The sequence below is a fragment of the Epinephelus lanceolatus genome, chromosome 19 (genome assembly GCF_041903045.1).
Source record: "Epinephelus lanceolatus isolate andai-2023 chromosome 19, ASM4190304v1, whole genome shotgun sequence".
NCBI classification, from domain to species: Eukaryota; Metazoa; Chordata; class Actinopteri; order Perciformes; family Serranidae; genus Epinephelus; species Epinephelus lanceolatus.
Genome location: NC_135752.1, coordinates 29,528,134 through 29,546,544, shown reverse-complemented (window position 1 = coordinate 29,546,544; position 18,411 = coordinate 29,528,134). Strand labels below are relative to the sequence as shown.

General features: G+C 40.4%; 1 protein-coding gene across 5 annotated transcripts in view; it reads right to left on the bottom strand.

The window, feature by feature from the left end:
* Nucleotides 1-18,411, bottom strand: part of cacna1bb (calcium channel, voltage-dependent, N type, alpha 1B subunit, b) — a 250,495-nt gene that overhangs the window by 96,679 nt on the left and 135,405 nt on the right. For all 5 annotated transcript variants that reach the window (XM_078162190.1, XM_033647132.2, XM_078162191.1 and 2 more), the window contains exons 10-13: nt 16,918-17,139; nt 16,722-16,834; nt 16,461-16,573; nt 13,950-14,081 (exon numbers count right to left, since the gene is read on the bottom strand). In XM_078162190.1, coding sequence (XP_078018316.1) covers nt 13,950-14,081; nt 16,461-16,573; nt 16,722-16,834; nt 16,918-17,139 — 580 coding nt within the window. The remainder of the gene's footprint in view (nt 1-13,949; nt 14,082-16,460; nt 16,574-16,721; nt 16,835-16,917; nt 17,140-18,411) is intronic.

Sequence of the window (18,411 nt, the reverse complement as noted above, 5' to 3'; positions counted from 1 at the left end):
CACCTATAAAATGGAATCTGTTGTTCAGGACAACAGGCTTTGTGGAGATGTTTTGCAATTGGATTTTGACGTGAAACTCAATCAGGAAGACTATCTTCATTCTTCATTCGTTCACAGCTCTCCCTCTCTCTGTCTGACTTCACTCTCTTCTTCCAATGAGCAGGTTGCAGGCGTTTGCTCTTCCAGTTAAACCAATCAAATCATGCCATAATCTCTTTTAGCCATTTATGTTCCTACTGTCAAACCTTAAATCTGTTCTCTTCTCTGCTGCTGTCAGCTGTTTCTTTTTAGGGGAAATCATTGCACCCTCCTCCACCCTATTCAACTCCAGTCATCATATCCATCTAGAGCCGTGGTTCCCAACTGGTGGGTAGCGGTCCAAAAGTGGGTTGTGGGTCCATTCTGAATGCACCGCAAGTGACTTTCGATGTGTCAAGTTTATAAAGAAAAACACTTTATTTTAAAGTACAGTGAATTTCTGGTGCTTAGCTTTTATTTTGAAGTGCCATTTCCTGCTGTGCAGTGAGTGACTAACAGACAGCTACTTGACAGAGACAGCAAACTAGCTCAATGACATGTCCAAACACAGGTTTGATGCTGAATATATTAAACAATGTGGACCTTGAACTAATGACTAAGGAGAAATCTGGATCCCATGGCTGGACCAGTTGGGAACCACTGCTCTAGACTGATCGAGAACCCCCTTAAAATAGCTGACAGTATGATGAGGTCTAATCGCCAAAGACACTTCACGGCATTCTTCATCACATTATCATTATATCATTCCTCACTTTAAACTAAAACGCAATAACATTTACTTTGGGTACATTTTAATTGACCTACTTTATACTTTTATCTGAGTACAGTTTTACACAAGTTATTTAACTTGAATAAAATTTATTTACAGGAACAGTACTTATACTTGAGTAATATATTCTAGTAGGCTACTCTTTCTATTCTATTAACACCGTACTTATCAAGTCAACTGCCGAGATCTGAGAATGTGGCAACATTGCTCTAATAAAGTAGACAGGGTGATACACATGAGCAGTCGTCAGACAGTCAGACAGGTTGACAAGCCCACAGTTTAGCCACCTATATTAACCATGATCGTACAGATACAGTTTTCTTGTGCAATGAGGGACTATTACCAGTATAACAGGTGCTCTAACTTTCAGTGTAACATCTAGATACAGTGGATTGTATAATCTGACTAAACTGTTCTGTTGTTTACACTTGGGCGATCCTCTGACTGCTTGTGTTTCTTGGACTGTTTCCCAGATCTCAGCAGACTAACCTGCTAAGTACAATGTTATCAAAACTGACAGAAATGATGGCAGAACCACAAACATAAGACTCAAGTTGGAACAAGCCAGAGTTATTCTTTAACCATCGTCTTAGACCTAAAACCCTAAATGAATTGAATTAGTAAAATGAGAAACAGACAAAATATCCTCACCCATCAAAACATGTCTAAAACTCACATCAGTCCTCACACAAACAGAAGTACAACACAAGCATAGCAGAGTTGTTTCTTTTCAGATTTCTTCACAGCTTCAGGTAGAGACTAGTGCACTCACAGACTGAGGGAGTTGTCTTGTATTGATAATAGATGAGACAGAAGGAGAGGGAAAGAAACATGCAGCAGCAGGAAACACCAGGGAGCCACAGCTCCAACTTTCAAGTCCAAAACACACTGCCTCTGCAGCTCAGGGCTGCATCATGTGACATGTGTCATATGCACATAAAGGAAGCAAAGTGATGCAGCACGTCAACAACCCCCCAGGGAGTATTAACCATCTAATATCAAGCAATACAGTAAATCTGGAGTGATGCCTTGACTGAGGAAGTTTCTCGTCTTTTAAGTTGAGCCGATTTCTGCTCACCAGGCAAGATCTTTGTCAAAAAATATATTCATAATACTGGGAATGTTCTTGTAGGGATCTGGGTATTTGAGTTTCTCCTTGTCCGCTGTCACAGCTACATCACCACAGAAGAAGACGAATCAGCTGACAAGAGAAGAAAATCAAAGTAGCCTGTATATTCCAAACAGAGGAGCAAGTCTGAAAAAAAAATCTGGGGTGTCAATGCTTCGGCACCTGCAGTGGGTTCATATATAGTATCATACAGACAGCAGTCTTGACACATCCTACAGTGCCAGTATGTTTTGGGCTCAACACAAAAGCACTCCTGAATGGAAAGTTGAACACACTTCAACACAGGGTAAAGACACAACACAAAAAAACAATGTCAGAAACACAAAACTGATTACAAGTGAATGAATGAATGAATGAATTAAGGGAGACTTTGTCTTTACACCGTGAAATGCTTGCACTTAATTCTTAGTGTCATCCTTTTCATCTCTTTTCACACAACTTTGAAAACTACTAACAGAACATATACAGAAAGACAGGAGTAACTGATTCAAAGATCAATGAATCTAAGTAGTCTACCAAATTGGATCCAAAGTGGATTCAGCCATTTGAACCCATCACTACAGGGCTTACACATTACTGAAAGACTTTGGGTATTATCCTCATTACAACTTTATTTTGTGTTAATTTACAATTTTTCTTTTTAGTTCAAAGAGGGGTCGCACTTAATCATCACACATGCACACTTTCTACACAAAGGATCAAAATCTTTTCAGAAAGCCCCCAAATGACCCAACAAACCTGCCAAAACCTGTATCCGTGGTCTTGAAACTGAAGAAGACAATGAGAGAATGACACAGAGATGCATAAAGATGGGTTGGTCATTCAACTAAAAATAACCCACACTGATGATCATTCATCATTTCAAGTGTCAGTTCACCTTAAAAATAAAGGGGCGTGTGCAAGACATACGTGGGGCTGGAAAGAAGAGGGTAATATTTTGAATTTGAAGCAATGTTTAAGACAGGTTTGAAAGCAATTGTAAGATCTATTTTGAATGTGTATCACCAGCCTTTTGGGGAAAAATGTGAAAAATCAGTGGGTTTACAGCATTCAGATCATTTCAAACTGTTAAAACAAGAAATATTGAGTTTGAAAGTGTTTGTTTAAATATGTAAAAACTAAACCCTCCATCAAATTCAACTCTAGATTTTCTCCTATTGTGTATTACTCAAGACACTATGCTGTTGCTAACTTCAAAGACGTGTACAAAATGTGAAATTCATCCAACCTCTAGCACATCATTTGTTTTCAATGTTAACAGGTTAAAAAAAATGCAAGGATTCAAGAGAGGAATTCCTTGCTTTTCTTTCCACAATTCTTTTTCGGGAATTTGAAGTTTTACTATTGTTCTCCTGGCCTCAAACAACCAAAGGCTTTAAAACTCTTCAAATCCCAGAAATGATGGTTAGTGAAAAGTTATCAAATATGGCCTAAGATTCACTTGCGGGCTCTGTTTTTGTGAAGCAATGCCACCTTGCACAAACAGGAATAAAGATCAAGTTTTACATTTTTTTGGTCACCATTCAGGAACCACAGTTTTAGAACTAACTAACTAAACTACCTATAAGCATAGACGATGCCTCACTCAATGGGGTCCATGTTTTCCTTAGAACTTAGGCTTAAGCTATTGTGGCTGATGTTGAATCAGTCCCTTTTACCATCAGTAATGGGGTACCACAGGGGTCTATTCTCGGCCCACTACTATTTACACTGTGCACATTATTCCTCCTCACCACTACCTTAAAGTTAATTTTTATTTTGATGCTATCATGTATGCCATTAATTCTACTCCCACCTAAGCTCTTTCTCCAGTCTGCCTTTGATGCTTTTCAGACACCACTTATTAATCCTACACTTGTTTTAAATGCAGATAAGACTGTCTGAGTTTGATTCTCCCACCACTGAAACTATAAATTGGATATCACTCTCGCTGACTCACAGAAATACTGAAAAATTTGGCTTCACGGTGGACTAATAAGATTCCTAATTTACATTTCAACAGGAAATTGAAAGATCAAATGAGATTTTTGACAGAGAATTGAAGGCTGTCTGTTTTTTCTAAAAAGTAGAACTTTTGTTCAGTTAAAGTTTATATCTGCACTTGACTATAGAGACATCCTGTACTGTCATGCTGGCTCATCATCACCTGGATCCAGTCAGTGCTGTGACAACTTTCATACTCATCAGTGATTTCTAAAGTTGCCAAAGACAGTTACTTACAGCATTGTTCTGTGAGCCATTTCAAAATAGAGGAAACTGTGTAGCTCAAATGCCAAACAGGCATAGAAAAAGAAAATATATGACAGATGTGCACCTGGAAAGAAAAGTAATTTGCTGGCAAAAATCATCAGAACGTTTCCACGCACTGTCACAAAAATAGAGCCCATTGAATCCTTCTTAACAAACAAGGACAGACATTAGTACTGTTTACATGTTTGAGATAATTAGTGTTGGTTTAGTGCCTGAAAACAGTCAAACTACATCAAATATGAACATTTGATTCCATCTTGAATATCTTTTGATATCAAGGTGTATGTAAGTAGTTTTGAAGACCACAGCATGACAGAAAGAATAATCACAATACAGTTGACATTACATAAAACAATTAGGGAATATGCATGCATGAGTTTTTGGATTATACAATAATGTTCCATTGATTCTTTTAAAATGCATCATTTAATGACCAACAAACAGGCCTTAATATGGGCTGTAGGGCTTTACATGAGTTGAAATGTCATTATTATGTCTGCTGTATGGAATGAATGACATGTCTTTCACACTTACAGGAACAGCCATATAATTTAAATCATGTGTTAAAGCAGTCAGAGGAGCAACAAAGGAGGAAAATGTATTTAGGGACAAAACACAAGAAGGAAGAAGAAAGGTCTGTGAAAAGGAGGAGAGGAAGTGGAGCACATTGTTACCACAGCGACCGTCTGCACAAATGACAGCTCGTTTCTCCTCAGAGCAGATCCTGTGATATACGTGTGTGTGTGTGTGTGTGTGTGTGTGTGTGTGTGTGTGTCTGTGTACTGTATACATGTGTACTCGATCCAGACCGATGGAGGATTTCTGAAGCTCATACTGATATTGATATTTGAGAATAACAAAAAATTGAGGCACATAACAAGAACATGTTGTGATGAAGGTACGTCTGACAAAATGATATTTTACCGCTGAACCATAAAATGTACCATCAAAGATGTTAGAGTATATTTAAGTTAACAGTCAATTTTGAATGGGAAACAGTGACTTTGACTGAAATAAAGTTTGCTTGAGAATAACTTAAGTAAAGCATACAGGAAATGCTGCGGGTGCTGCGATTGAATTTTGCATATTGTCAACATGCTGTACATGCTGATAACATGCCAAAAGTATATGGACACCCACACACATGCACTTCTGGTGTAGGGTTGTTCTTTATGGTTTGGGTCTCTAAGCTCCAGTTAAAGAAACCTGAATGCATACAATGTTTTTTAGGGCAGTCAAAATAACATATTAATTTTGATTAAATAATCACAAAAAAAAATAACATGTTAAAAAGACTGACGCTGATTAATTGCGATCCATGGTGCCCTTTTACCCCGTGCGTCATTAAGGGCCACAGTGGCTTTATCACATAATGAAGGCAGACAAGACGACGCTACTTGGCCCTGTGAATGGAACATTTACATTTAAAAAACTCCCAGATGGACCTGTGTATAGGAGCCCTGTTCTCTGCCATTTCTGCAGTAAGGATTTTTTGTACCATTGGAGGACTTCAAGCCTGAAATATCACCTCAACACAAAGCATTTAGCAGCGAACCCAGAGGTCAGACCTAGCACAGCTCCTAATACAAGCGCTAGCAGTCAGCTTCATCAAGCCAAACTCAACCAGACGCAAACTGAGTAGGTCTACCTGTGACCGACGAACTAACTCCCTTGTCTTCTCAGGCATCACAGCTGCCAAGATTCATTTGAATTGAATTTTTTTTAAATACTTTAACAGCATAAGTCCATGTATGTGATTAATTTAGATTAATTAATCACAGAGCATGTAATTAATTAGATTAATATTTTTAATCCCTTGACAGCCCTAGTTTTTTTTTTATAGACAATAGTGTGCTTCCAATTTTGCAACAACATGACAATGCCCCTGTGAGCAAAGCCAGGTCCCTAAAGAGAGATCATTTTCCCAGTGTGGGGTGTAGGAACTTCACTGGCCTCAACCCCATCCAACACCTTTGAGGATGAACTAACTGTGAGTCAGGTCTTATCACCCAACGTTAGACCTTACTAATGCTCGTGTGGCTGAATGGGAGCAAATCCCTGCAGCTAGGTCCCAAAATCCTGCAGAGAGCCTTCCAAGAAGAATAAAGGCTGTTATAACAGTTAATTAATGTCATGGTTTTGGAATGACATGTTTAATAGTCACACCAGCTGTAATGTTCAGGTTTCCTTAGAGTTTTAAACATGTGATGACTCACTGAATCCCCACTATCGTCCAGTAATATCAACATGCTCGTATCGGTCTGGCTGTGAAACATACCGTACATGCATGAGGGAGGTGGGGGTGGCAGAGAGACAGGATGGGGGAGGGGCAACTAATTCAATAAGCCTTTTCTCCCTTGGTATGTCATCATATTCGCTCTCGCATTCTACCTTTGTCTCTCTCTCCCTCATTACTGCATCCTCCATCAGTCATCCCCCTCTCCACTCATTCCTCATCCCTCCATCATTTTCTCCATTTAAACTCAGCCTCTCCCTCTCCCTTTCTTTCCTTTCTTTCCTGCCTGCTCCCCACCATCTCCTCCTCCTCTCTCCTACACTCTCTCCCTCCACCCTCTCCTGCTTCCTTGAGGATTAGCGGGCGCAGTGCAGGGAGCGGCGGTGGTTTGCTGCTGCGCCTGTGTGTGTCGACCTCTGTTTACTCTGATAATAGGGATTGGGAGCGTGCTGCTTGGCTTCCGCACAACATCCACGGGGACTTCATTAAATCAATCCTGAACAAGAATCATGTGAGGCCAAACCCCCCACAAGCTCGTGCCCCCACCTCCACCCCCCCAATCTAATTCTTCAGACAATAGTAGCAGGTTTACATTGTATAGGTGAGAAAAACACACAACTCTGAGAACACACAGGCAAGTGGATTGGAGATAACGGCTGGATGATACTGGAAAAACAAACAAACTGCTGAGTGTTGAAACTGTGAAATAAATCAGGACTCACATGACATCCTGCAGCCTTATAAGTCAAGAAATGGCTTTCACCACATGAGTAAGGGGCTGAATATGAAGAGTCAGCCGACTGTAGGCTGATTACTAAGGTTGTAACTGGACAGTCCCTGCTAAATCTCAGGGGTTTTGTGATTATTACAATGCAAAATGAATGAAACTGCAGCAGCTTTTCAAAAAAATGCATACATCTGTGGAGGTTTTTAAAAACAAGCTGTGGTAATATTTGAAAAAATGATAAGTATCAGCAATTCACACTATGATCATCTCATATTTTATGTTTTAAGATCCATAAAGAGCAAAAATGTGTCCAAGATTTCAAGAACTTCTGACGTTAGCCGATCACCTGTGCTGTTAGCTAGCCAGGAAGATAACTGCACAGGCAATGTGACTTTTTTAAAGATATTTTTTGGGGCATTTTAGCCTTTAATCGACAGGACAGACAAGTGTGAAAGGGGGAGAGAGAGGGGGAGTGACATGCAGGAAATGGCCACAGGCTGGAGTTGAACCCGGGCCCCTGCGACAGCCCTGTACATGGGGCGCCTGCTCTACCACTAAGCCACCAACGCCCCTAGCAATGTGACTTTTTAAAATCTGTATTCAGTTTATAAGGTAGAGCTTCTTTCCATGCTATTTATTGTTGCAAGCAAGCTACATGAACCAAATGATTAGTTTCTGGAGTATAGTTAAAGGTGATTTGAATTTCCTAACTTAAAAAATGACCAGCTGAAGAACTTGGTCTGAGTAACATATATCATGGGGACAAGCACTGCCTGAGAAGACAAGCTCTGAGGCACCAATTCGCCCCATAGTTAGAACATAGACCGGTTTATTGACCTAAAATTATTTTAGAAACTATGCATGAATAATGTTTTTAAATTAACATTTAAAAAAAGCAATCTCACATATCCGCTGCTGTACTTTCAAAGACCCCTATGGTTGCCTGTTCTTCCCCTTACTGTGCATTCCCACCAAAAGATTCATGAGTGTCATAAGCAGCCATTCATTTTCAATGCACACTGGCGACCAGAGCATCAAGTTGAAGTTGAGAGAAGCTGAACTTTATGCAAATGAGCAGCGCCCCCACCAAATCAGCAGTCAACTGCAGACCGGGATTCTCAAGGCGAAGGCCGGAAAAAAAAAAAAAGCTGGCCCCTTTGGCTGCTCCAAGTGCCTGCTGGAGCTAGCAGTGTGAACGATGTCAGCGACCAGAGCGCCCGCAGGCAACCATGAAGCTTTTGGTGGGAATGCACAGTTAGATTGTATAAAATAATGGACCTCGCTGCCATGACGTCACCCATTACTTTGTGAACTCCATTTTGAAGCTTCGAGTACAGCATTTTGGCAGTCACTATCTTGTTTTTTTTTGGAGCCAGAAATAACCATATATGGACGAGAGGCTGGAGCTGTGGAGGAGCGAGGGCAGGATCTGACTCACAGACTGTAGCAACACCTTGCAGACAGCCTGTCACTCTAGTGGCCCCGCCCTTAAACAAGCCTTAATAAAAAGTAAATGGGTGAGTTACATAAAAAATTCAGCCTCGGTACAGTAGTAATCAATGTTAAAATTAGGGACAGAGACCAAAACTGTTTTTTAACCGGCTGGAAACATGCTTATTTCTGCTATATAAAGTTGGCCATTTTAATATTGGCGTCTATGTCATAAACTAGGTAAACAAGTTGACATCAAGAGCAAAACATTTTCTTTTAAAGTCACTGTCAAAGTCCAACCACGAGGTTGTACTGTGCCCGCACACTAAGGAAGGCCTGAGCTAAAAATACAAAATGCCATCTCTCCTGTGTCTGACAAAGTGACAAGAGTTTATCATCAAAAAATATCTGCAACTTTAAAACTGAAAGCTACAAAGCAGCAACCAGAAAAATTCATTATTCTATTACAGTAAATCCTGAACGTTTCCCTTGAGCTTATCACATATTTTTTTCTTAACAGTCAGTGATGTCCTGTGAGCCTCAGCAGGGAGACGGTCCTCTGCCTCAAGCTGTTTATCTTTCAATTCTCACAATTTTACCAGGAGATTACTTTTGGTGTTTTGAGAGCAGGAACATAATCTCTGAGCCAAAAATAAAGTCCGATATTTACAAAACATCTCTCCTTCTTCTTCTTCTTCTTCTTCTTCTTCTTCTTCTTCTTCTTAACAAGCCATTCAATCTTCTATTTAGGGCTGAATGCCTATTTTCCATTAAACTACTGAAATGATCTGAAATGAAAAGTGCCATCTGCAAGCACAAGGGTGTATATTTTTACCTTAATCCTTGTTCCTCGCTTAATAGAGTGAAATTATCTGACACCCTGTGTTCATTTTTAGCCTTTAAAGTAAAAATGTAGACCTCCAAGGAGCATGGATGTAAGTACGGACATTATTAGCAGAGCACAGTGTGCTCGGCCTGATGTGCTCTGCTGGCTGGAAGCACCATGTGGACGTCAGACTCATCTCACACTTGTCCATCACCAGAGACTAATGCGATGCTAATGATGGCACAGACTGATGTAAGGCTCGGTGTCATGGCAACAGCCTGCTGCTTCACAGACATCCAGTTGTGGTGTGGTGTTTGTGAAGGCCGTCAGTCCCAGGAGACGTGACTTCATGTGAAAGCCGCACTGCATCTGAGAGTGTACCTGCCACAGCGGTAACAATAACAGACACTGGTGACTGTACACTTAAACCACCTGAGGACAATGCTTTCTATAAAAGCTGATATGTAATCAAGTGACTCATTGATTCAAGTGCAGAGTCTGTATGTACAAACATCTATTATCTCAAAATGTCTTGTTGACAATTAAGCGTGTATGTCACATCATGTGAAGGTAAAACTTGCACAGAAAGGACTGAACAAAACTGCCTTAGGAGCAAAATTTAAAACTTCAAGTACATTTACCAAGCACAGCTTCCAAAAAGTGAGGCAAAATGATAAAAATGAGTGTTTTCTATAAATACATGCCAAAGCCAAGCACTGGCAGACAAACTATAGAAGCTTAAGAATCCTTTAATCTCATATGAATGCCAAATTTCCTTTCATTTGCAAGATTAGAGGACTTCTTCCTTACACAAACCCTAAACTGGTGAAACACGTCAGTCTTAAATGTAAAAGCAGAGCGAGGGAATAAGCAACACTCAAAGCTTCATGCTAGTCTTTGAATTCACTTGTATTACCCCTTAAAGTCAAGTCATAACTTATAGGTCACAGGTCAACAACCAATGCTGTAGTTTGACAGTTTCAAACCTATCATCTCTTATAGGTTTAGTGTTTATTAGTTAAATACTGGTAGAGGTGGTGGAGTCTCTCAGATACCTTGGTATTACACTGGACAGTAACCTCAGCTTCAATCAGCCTACCATGGACATTTACAAGCGTTGTCAACGACGACTTACAGTCATCTGTAAATTAAATCACCAGTCTGTCCAAACCCATCCTCCTCTTCTCCTACACCGTACCATTCAAGACAGTCCTTCCCACAGTTCCATCTGTTTTCTGTATATGCTACAGTCACCAATAAGAATAAAGTCTTAAGGATAACTTATTAAGCTAAGGAAGTCATAGGTATTCCTGCCCCCAACCTATCTGACTGTGCTACCTCATCCTGATCTGCAAAGCACTCACAGTCACACATCAAGTCCACCAGTACTTCACTCCCCTTCCTTCTGTGCTCTGCCACAGATACTCTACATGAATAAACATAAATCTTGTCTGTGTTGTGTAAAATGCTGAGTCATGTCCTTGTCTCTTTTGCTCATTTGCATAAATTCTCTACGTCTTGCTTGTTTCTTCTACATATTCACCTACTGTGGAAAAGAATTTCCTCCTCAACAACAATAACTTATCGATCTATCTGTCTATCTCACTGTCTGTCTGTCCATCCATCCATCCATCCATCCATCCAGTTTAAAGAAGAATTCCATATATGTTGCACATCAAGTTCAGCTGACAAAATGACCCGGTGATGTTATCACGGTTTTCAGACTTTGGTTAAAACACTATAAAGCCAGTCCCTTTTTTTGTTTTTCAACTGTTGATATCTAAAATGCCTGACTTTATGGTTGCTTTTTAAGAAAAACTAAAATGCACGTTGCGATGATTTTAGGCATTTTGTTGCAATAAAATTGTGGGAGCAGGTGAAAATTGCAAGAATAGTTGCATTTTTTTTGGTATAATTCATATAAAATCAAGTGCAACTTGCTCCAGTGAAAATAAAACCATACTGTTCTGGGTTTGAGATTTATACTACACTACTGTTACCAGTAACCATGCATATTTAATCTAATTCACCTTAACATTTCAGCACCTGCAATAGATCTGGATGCAACAACCGCTGTCATGGAGATTATTCTTGTATGTTGTTGACACATTTCATCCATCCTCTAGGTGTGTTTTATGCTTGAGGAGTATTGCCAGCAGCTGCCAAGAGTTTACCCTTGCTTTTGTGCAAAACATCAGGGTACTGTCTTACACAGTCTTTAGGCAGTTTGTAAATGTAAATGTGAGATGTGCGACATGAACATGGCTGCATCTTTACAAGGTGCAGACACAAGAAACAAGGAAGTGAGTTAGATGACTATGCTATGATAAGTGGAACTCATGGGAAACTAAGAAGATTGGTCAAATGTGCAGAGAAGTCGCTGTGATCGGGCAGAATTACAAGGTCGAGCAGAATTCAAGAGGATTGGTTGAATTTGCATTAATTGTGGCTATCATGACATTGCAACATCCTGGAGGAGCTGAAAAACAGAATGTCTGAGTAACATGTTTGAAAAGTGCGGCCAATTACTAGACAGGTGGAGCTTCTCAAAGTCAAGGAAGGATCCTTAACGGCTTAATTTCAAGGACTGTTCCAATGTCAAGGATCCTTCGAATTCTACTGAAGACCAAGTCCTTCCTTCAAAGAACTTTCAAGGATGCATGTGTGTATCCTCAGTGGGCATAAAGTACCTGCAATCATTTGCGCATAATTTGCAAAAAATTGAAGGCAGGGCCTCTTCAATGACGCACACTTGCTAGCCTGTTCCAATGTGGGTTCACCAAATGCTAGGAAGGAGTCTTGCCTAGCCTCTGTAGGACCTGACTTGGAAAGACCTGTCCTACCAACAAAGCATCCTTGACTTTGAGATGCACCAATCGTCTACTGAAAATCTATCAAGTTGCATCATGGGGATTGTAGGATGCTCTGTTTTGACTTGTAATGGAGAGCCTCTGCTGCATCAATTTTGACCATACTTTTTTAAAATCCACTGGGAGTCCCCGAACCTGGATCTTATGTCCATGGTTTTGTCCATAATTGCCACCAGTAACAATAATACTGCACTTAGAGATTAATGCTGAGCTCTAAAGCAACACTTGCTGTCAGATCATCAGATAGGTTGTAAACGAGCCAACAGATAAACAAAACTTAACTGGAGGAGAAAACAAAGACAAACTGGACAACAACTGCTAAAAAGACTGAGTTGACTTAAGTCCTTTCTCTACTAGCACTCTCAGTTTTGGGCTGCTCTCTCCAATTCCATCCTGATATACTTTATTTCCCTTACCTCTATGTCTAATGACTTCCTCCAACTGTTTCTAGGTCCTAGTTTTCTCCTTTGTTGTGGGTTCCATGTTGGAGCCACTCTGGTTAGTTTTCTGGCAGGGTGTGTCCGATCCAATCCCACTATCCTTTCCTTATCTGTGTGTCTGTTCTCTCTTGGTTTGTCTTTTCTCACAGATTTTAATTTCCGATGGTGTTTGGCCAATGTATCTTCAAGGTGGTTCTTGGGCACTTTGTTGACAAAGGTCTGAACTTTGTTAGTGGAGGAATTTGTCATTCTCCACGCTTTTGAGTCATGGATTTAACGCTGGCGTTGAATATCCGGAGTTTGGTGTTTTGGCATATTTCCTTTGAGTTCCAGATGGGCCTCGGTGCAACAAAAGCTGCTCCAGCCTTCCCAATTTGGGCGTGAATGTTTGTGTGTGTATGTTTGCCACAATGGCCCCTTGTAAACATCCATAACTGGTTGATAATCAACCTCCTGGTTCAGTTATGATCTATTGTATTTACCTTAGCAATGCACACAATATTCCTGTGCAATGAGGGATTACTCACACCATCTCAGGTGTGCTCGCTTTCAGTGTTACATCCAAATAAAGCTGTATAGGTAATCTGGATAAGCTGTTGGCTTGTTTACGACACCTGCTCGTGTTTCCGGTCCCTTTGGACTTTACTGCAGCGATGTTGCTGTGTTCCCAGATCTCAGAAAATAAGACTCAGGTTGTGACAAAGCTAAATTATCCTTTAGGGGCTTTTAGGTATAAAATTAAGGAATTAGTTCCAGGTGAACTTAAAACAAAACTGCACAGGCTACCTCAAGTTTCATAATGCTAAGATACAGCAGTCCGCTATAAATAAAAGAACTACACAGATATATATAAAGACTGTTGTTGTGTGGAGGAAAGTCTGTGTGTGAGCTGAGTCAAACGGGGTTGGATGCCAGGCCTTTGATTAACTGCAGCCAGCCCAGAATCATGAGGTGTTCCTGCCATTAGAAGACATGGAGCTCCTGCTGAGAGTGATATCAAAGGGCCGCAGTCGGTGCTGCTGCTCTGCCAGCTACCTGCTGCGTCGACACGTCTGTCACCACCGCCATGCGGGGCCAGGGATCACACACATGGAGGAGGGTCAGGTGAAGAGATGCATAGAGGAGAAGAGGATAGGATATGTGTGTGTGTGTACATGTGTGTCTGTGCTGAATGGATGGATAGAGCAGGATAGAGCGGTCAAAATGCATGGCAGGTTAAAGAGATTACTCACTGTCCTCCGAAGAGCTGCATGCCCAGCAGAGCAAAGACCACGATGAAGAGGAAGAGGAGGAAGAGCAAGCTGATGATGGACTTCATGGAATTGAGGAGGGAAACCACGAGGTTCCTTAACGAGTTCCAATATCTGAGAGGAAGCATCAAAAACACAGACAGAAAAATAATGGGTTTTTTTTATGTTTTGAAGGAACAAGCAGATTCAGACAAAGACAAAAACAACCAAAACAGAGGAGGATCGAGAGGAACAAATGGCAATATGAGCTGTAGGTGGCATAAAACAAATCAATGCGTCAGGGTCTACAGCTGCCAGTTTCAGTGAATCACAGGATTACAGCTAATCTAATGCAATAAATTGCCATCAAACTCCAACAGGACTGTCAGTTAAGAGAAAAAAAATTAACATTTAAGGGTGAGAAAAAGTGCACCTCCAAAAATCTCTTGTTTCAAAACAAATACACACGAACAGCACTTAAAAGAATACTTTGTGTTTTAGATGATCTGTTTGTTAGTCAGTTTATGCTGTTATTTTTACTGAAATAACATGGACCACTGGGTTAATTGGGTTTAACACTTTGAATATGTGCTGTTAAATAACTAAAGCTGCTCTCCACAAATGTTACACATTGATTTCAGATGATTTAGTTCAGTTATGAAGAGAAAGACCAAGCCTATGAAAACAGGCTGAGCTGAACTAATGTTCTCTGTAGCTTAGAGGAGCTTTAGAAGGTCTATCAATACCCTAACGTTGTCATCAAGGTTATCTCGGCTTGGGCTTGAGACTACAAATTTAAAATAGAAAGCTTGCATTACAAACTAGAGGTGTGAGGTTTGAAAGACCCGGGCATTTAGAGGCAGGGAGGGTCTAATGAAAGATGTTATTGAGCTGCATTATTATTAGTGTTTTTGGAATATGACCCGTACTAAGGTCTAAAAGTGTTTCTGAAGTTTTGGCACTACAGTTCCCATCATGCTTCGAGCAATGTAAACAAAAGCGTTATGCTCACAGTGTTAGCTGCTTGATTTTCTGCAACATGAAAATGTATGAAATGTTGTCATCTAGACATTCATGTAACTATCTACATAACAACACTGCTTTCAGTTGCTTTTAATACTAACAATAACTTCAACCTTTTATGATTATGAGGCAAAATGAAGTCATTCAAAGCTCCTATATTTAAGGCAAAAATTCAGCCCTGAAATGTTTGTTATGGTGAAGTCGTGCAGAAAACTTGTTTTTTCCTCACATGCCCCCAGTGAACGAAGAAGCCAAAAGAATCCAAAAGAATCCAAAAAAATCCCCCAAAATCCTGAATAATTCAAGTCATAGGTTGCCGTGTTTAACAACAGCATAACTGCAGTATAATCCCAGTCTCATTTATCCAATTTAATGCTTAGTTTTTCCCAATCAGACAGCCTTTCCTGACAGGGAAATTAACTTAAAATGAAACTTACAGTATCCATGCTTGTTTCAAAGCCAGACTCCACTGACAAAAACAAGGATTTTACCTCAATGAACACAGGAGCTGCTGGTCTGCCTGCTCAGACCGGTGAGTTTGATTGTTATTGTGTGACTTTGCTGAGTCCAAACTGACCCTTCAAAACACCAAATATACACAATAACACAAACTAACTGATTAAGGCAGCGGTAGACCAGCAGCTCCCATGTTCAGTGAGGTAAAATTACTGTTGTTGTCAATGGAGTCTGGCTGTGAAGAGAGCGTAGATAAGTTTCACTTTCCTTTCGGAGAGTTCTGTTTGTTTGGGAAGTACTGAGCATACGACTGGATAAATGAGACTTGGATGATAATGTGTAAAATGATCTTTTGATATAATTTTGGTCTTGTTGAAGGCAGACGTCTGTGTGGAGTTTACATGTTCTCCCCGTGTCAGCGTGGGTTTTTTTCCAGGTACTCCAGCTTCCTCCCACAGTCCAAAGACATGCAGGTTAATTGGTGACTCTAAATTGTCCGTAGATGTGAATGTGAGCGTGAATGGTCTCTGTGTGTCAGCCCTGTGTGACAGTCTGGCAACCTGTCCAGGGTGCCTCTCGCCCAAAGCCCCCCCAACGACCCTCAAGAGGATAAGCGGTTACAAAAATGGCATGTGAGAAAAACATTTTCTTCATGAATTCAACATAACATGGGGTGAGTAACTGATATACACATGGTCATTTGGGGGCTGAAGTATTCCTTTAATAATTGTTTCTATTGATTCATATTGTTTATACACAAGACAGATGCCGCTATCAATGGAAATTCCAGCAGACCCAGCTGTGTGTGTGTGTGTGTGTGTGTGTGTGTGTATGTGTTTGTGTGTAAAATGTGCTGATTTATAACACTGTTAAGAAGGATTTTTTGGTGCAAAACACAGTCAGCGCTATGTGTTAATATAATCATCACAGGGAAGTAAGGAGATAGCCCAAAAAGTTGCAGCAAGCTTTTCTGTGATGGAGACCTAATCTACTAACTGTCTGTAGTTTCTTGTGTGTGTTTTGAATTGAACTCACTTGGTGACTTTAAAAATCCTGAGCAGTCGCAGGGCTCTCAACACACTGATACCAAATGATGCTCCTGGTTTAATCATGTCCCAGATCACCTCAAAAATACTTCCCACAATCACCTAGAGAGGAGAGCAGAGGATAAAGTTATCAGCTGCTGTATTTGGCTCTGTTTCAATAAGCCAAACAAGACTGGGCCATCCAAACAGAACTGCCAGTGCTGGTTAGCGTTAAATATCTATGTGTAAGATACAGCCGACAGTAACTTACCCCAAAATCAAAGCAGTTAAAGGAAGAGTGGAAATAATTTCTTGCTCCGAGGCCGTACATCTTCAGAGTCATCTCAGTCAGAAACAAACCCAGGAACACGAACTCTGCTGTGTCTGTTTACAAGAGAAATAAGGTTTTAAAGGCCATCAACATTAATAAGAGTGTGAGAGTGTGAGTATTTGTGCGTGTGACTTACAGAGGGCCCTGGTTAGCCACTCAGGCTGGTCATAATGAACTATTGCCACACACAGAGTGTTGAGGCCCACCAGACACAGAACGATCCAGTAGAAGCTCTGAGCTTTCACCATGCGGCGGATGAAGAACCGAATCCTCTTCTCTTTACGTCGGAAATAAGAAGAGCTGTCCATCTTTCCGCTGCTTTTCACGCTGGCCCGACCAAACGGAGAGCCAGGAGGAGCTGAAAGCAATGACGAAGAAGTGAGAGAGGAAATGTTGCAGCGGTTAAATATTTGTCACCGTTTCACAGTTTTCACAGTGAATCACAGTGTGTGTGTTTCCTTGTCTTCCTCCTGCTACTGTAACAAGCAGCATCCCCATTATCACCCCACTCATCAAGATCATAATTATAATATATATCATCATGAATATGCATGCACATATGTCTGCGGAACACTTTCACTAAACTTTGAGCTAAAAAGCTAAATAGCTTAAAGAAAATCCCACAATATGATTTTTTTTTGTGTGTGTCTTATTGTGCAAACGTTCAGTAATTTCCTGGCTCCAAATGAACCTGCTTGCACTAAGGTGGTTAAACTGCTCCAGCTGAGGGTATGTTTAGAAAAAAACCCCAGATGATTGGGCCCAATTTTAGTACTCGCTTTGGATTGAAATTACACTTGCTTTTAGGAGGTGTTAGTTGGTTGAGGTGCACTAACAGACCACTTCAAAATTAGGAGAACAAAACAAAAAAAACAAACAAAAATATATTACACTGAATATATTCATGTTGTTCTACTGCACATTTTTGTGTATACCTAAAAAAAATAATCCACCAGAATTCGTGTAAAACCCATGTAAACATAAGCCAGTAACTCCTACAACTACAATCACGTGACAAACACACTGATGGACGTAAAGAAGGAAGCAGTGTCAAAAGCAAAGGCCGTAAGAAGTCAGGCTGGAATGGTGGATGGTCAAACAAACACAGGACTTCCCCCCAGGAGACTGGAGTCTGTGTCCCATGTGAAACCAAGTGAACTTTGAGGTATTTTAAGGTTGTAACCTCATCCCATTACGATAAGTACGTAACCTGACAAAGCCCAACCACCTTACTTTACCTAAACCTCACCTACATAACTTTACGTTGAGAATGGAGTGTGACGCTGCCCAATCATGACTGTTTTTCCAAACCTAACCTTTGTAACTTTATTTTTCTAAACCTAACCTATACAACATTATTTTCCTAGACCTTACCTATGCAACTTTACTTTTGAAAACCCAACATATGTACCTTTATTTTGCTAGACCTAACCAATGTAACTTTGCGTAAGTTAAATATGTAACATGACACCCAACCATGACTGCTTTTCTAAACCTAGCCTACATAACTTTACATAAAGTAGGTATTGAGACAACGGCCAACTATAGATATTTTTTATAAACCTAACCTACATAACTTTACGTTAAGTAAGTAATATGACAATGCCCAACTTTTTCTAAACCTAACCTT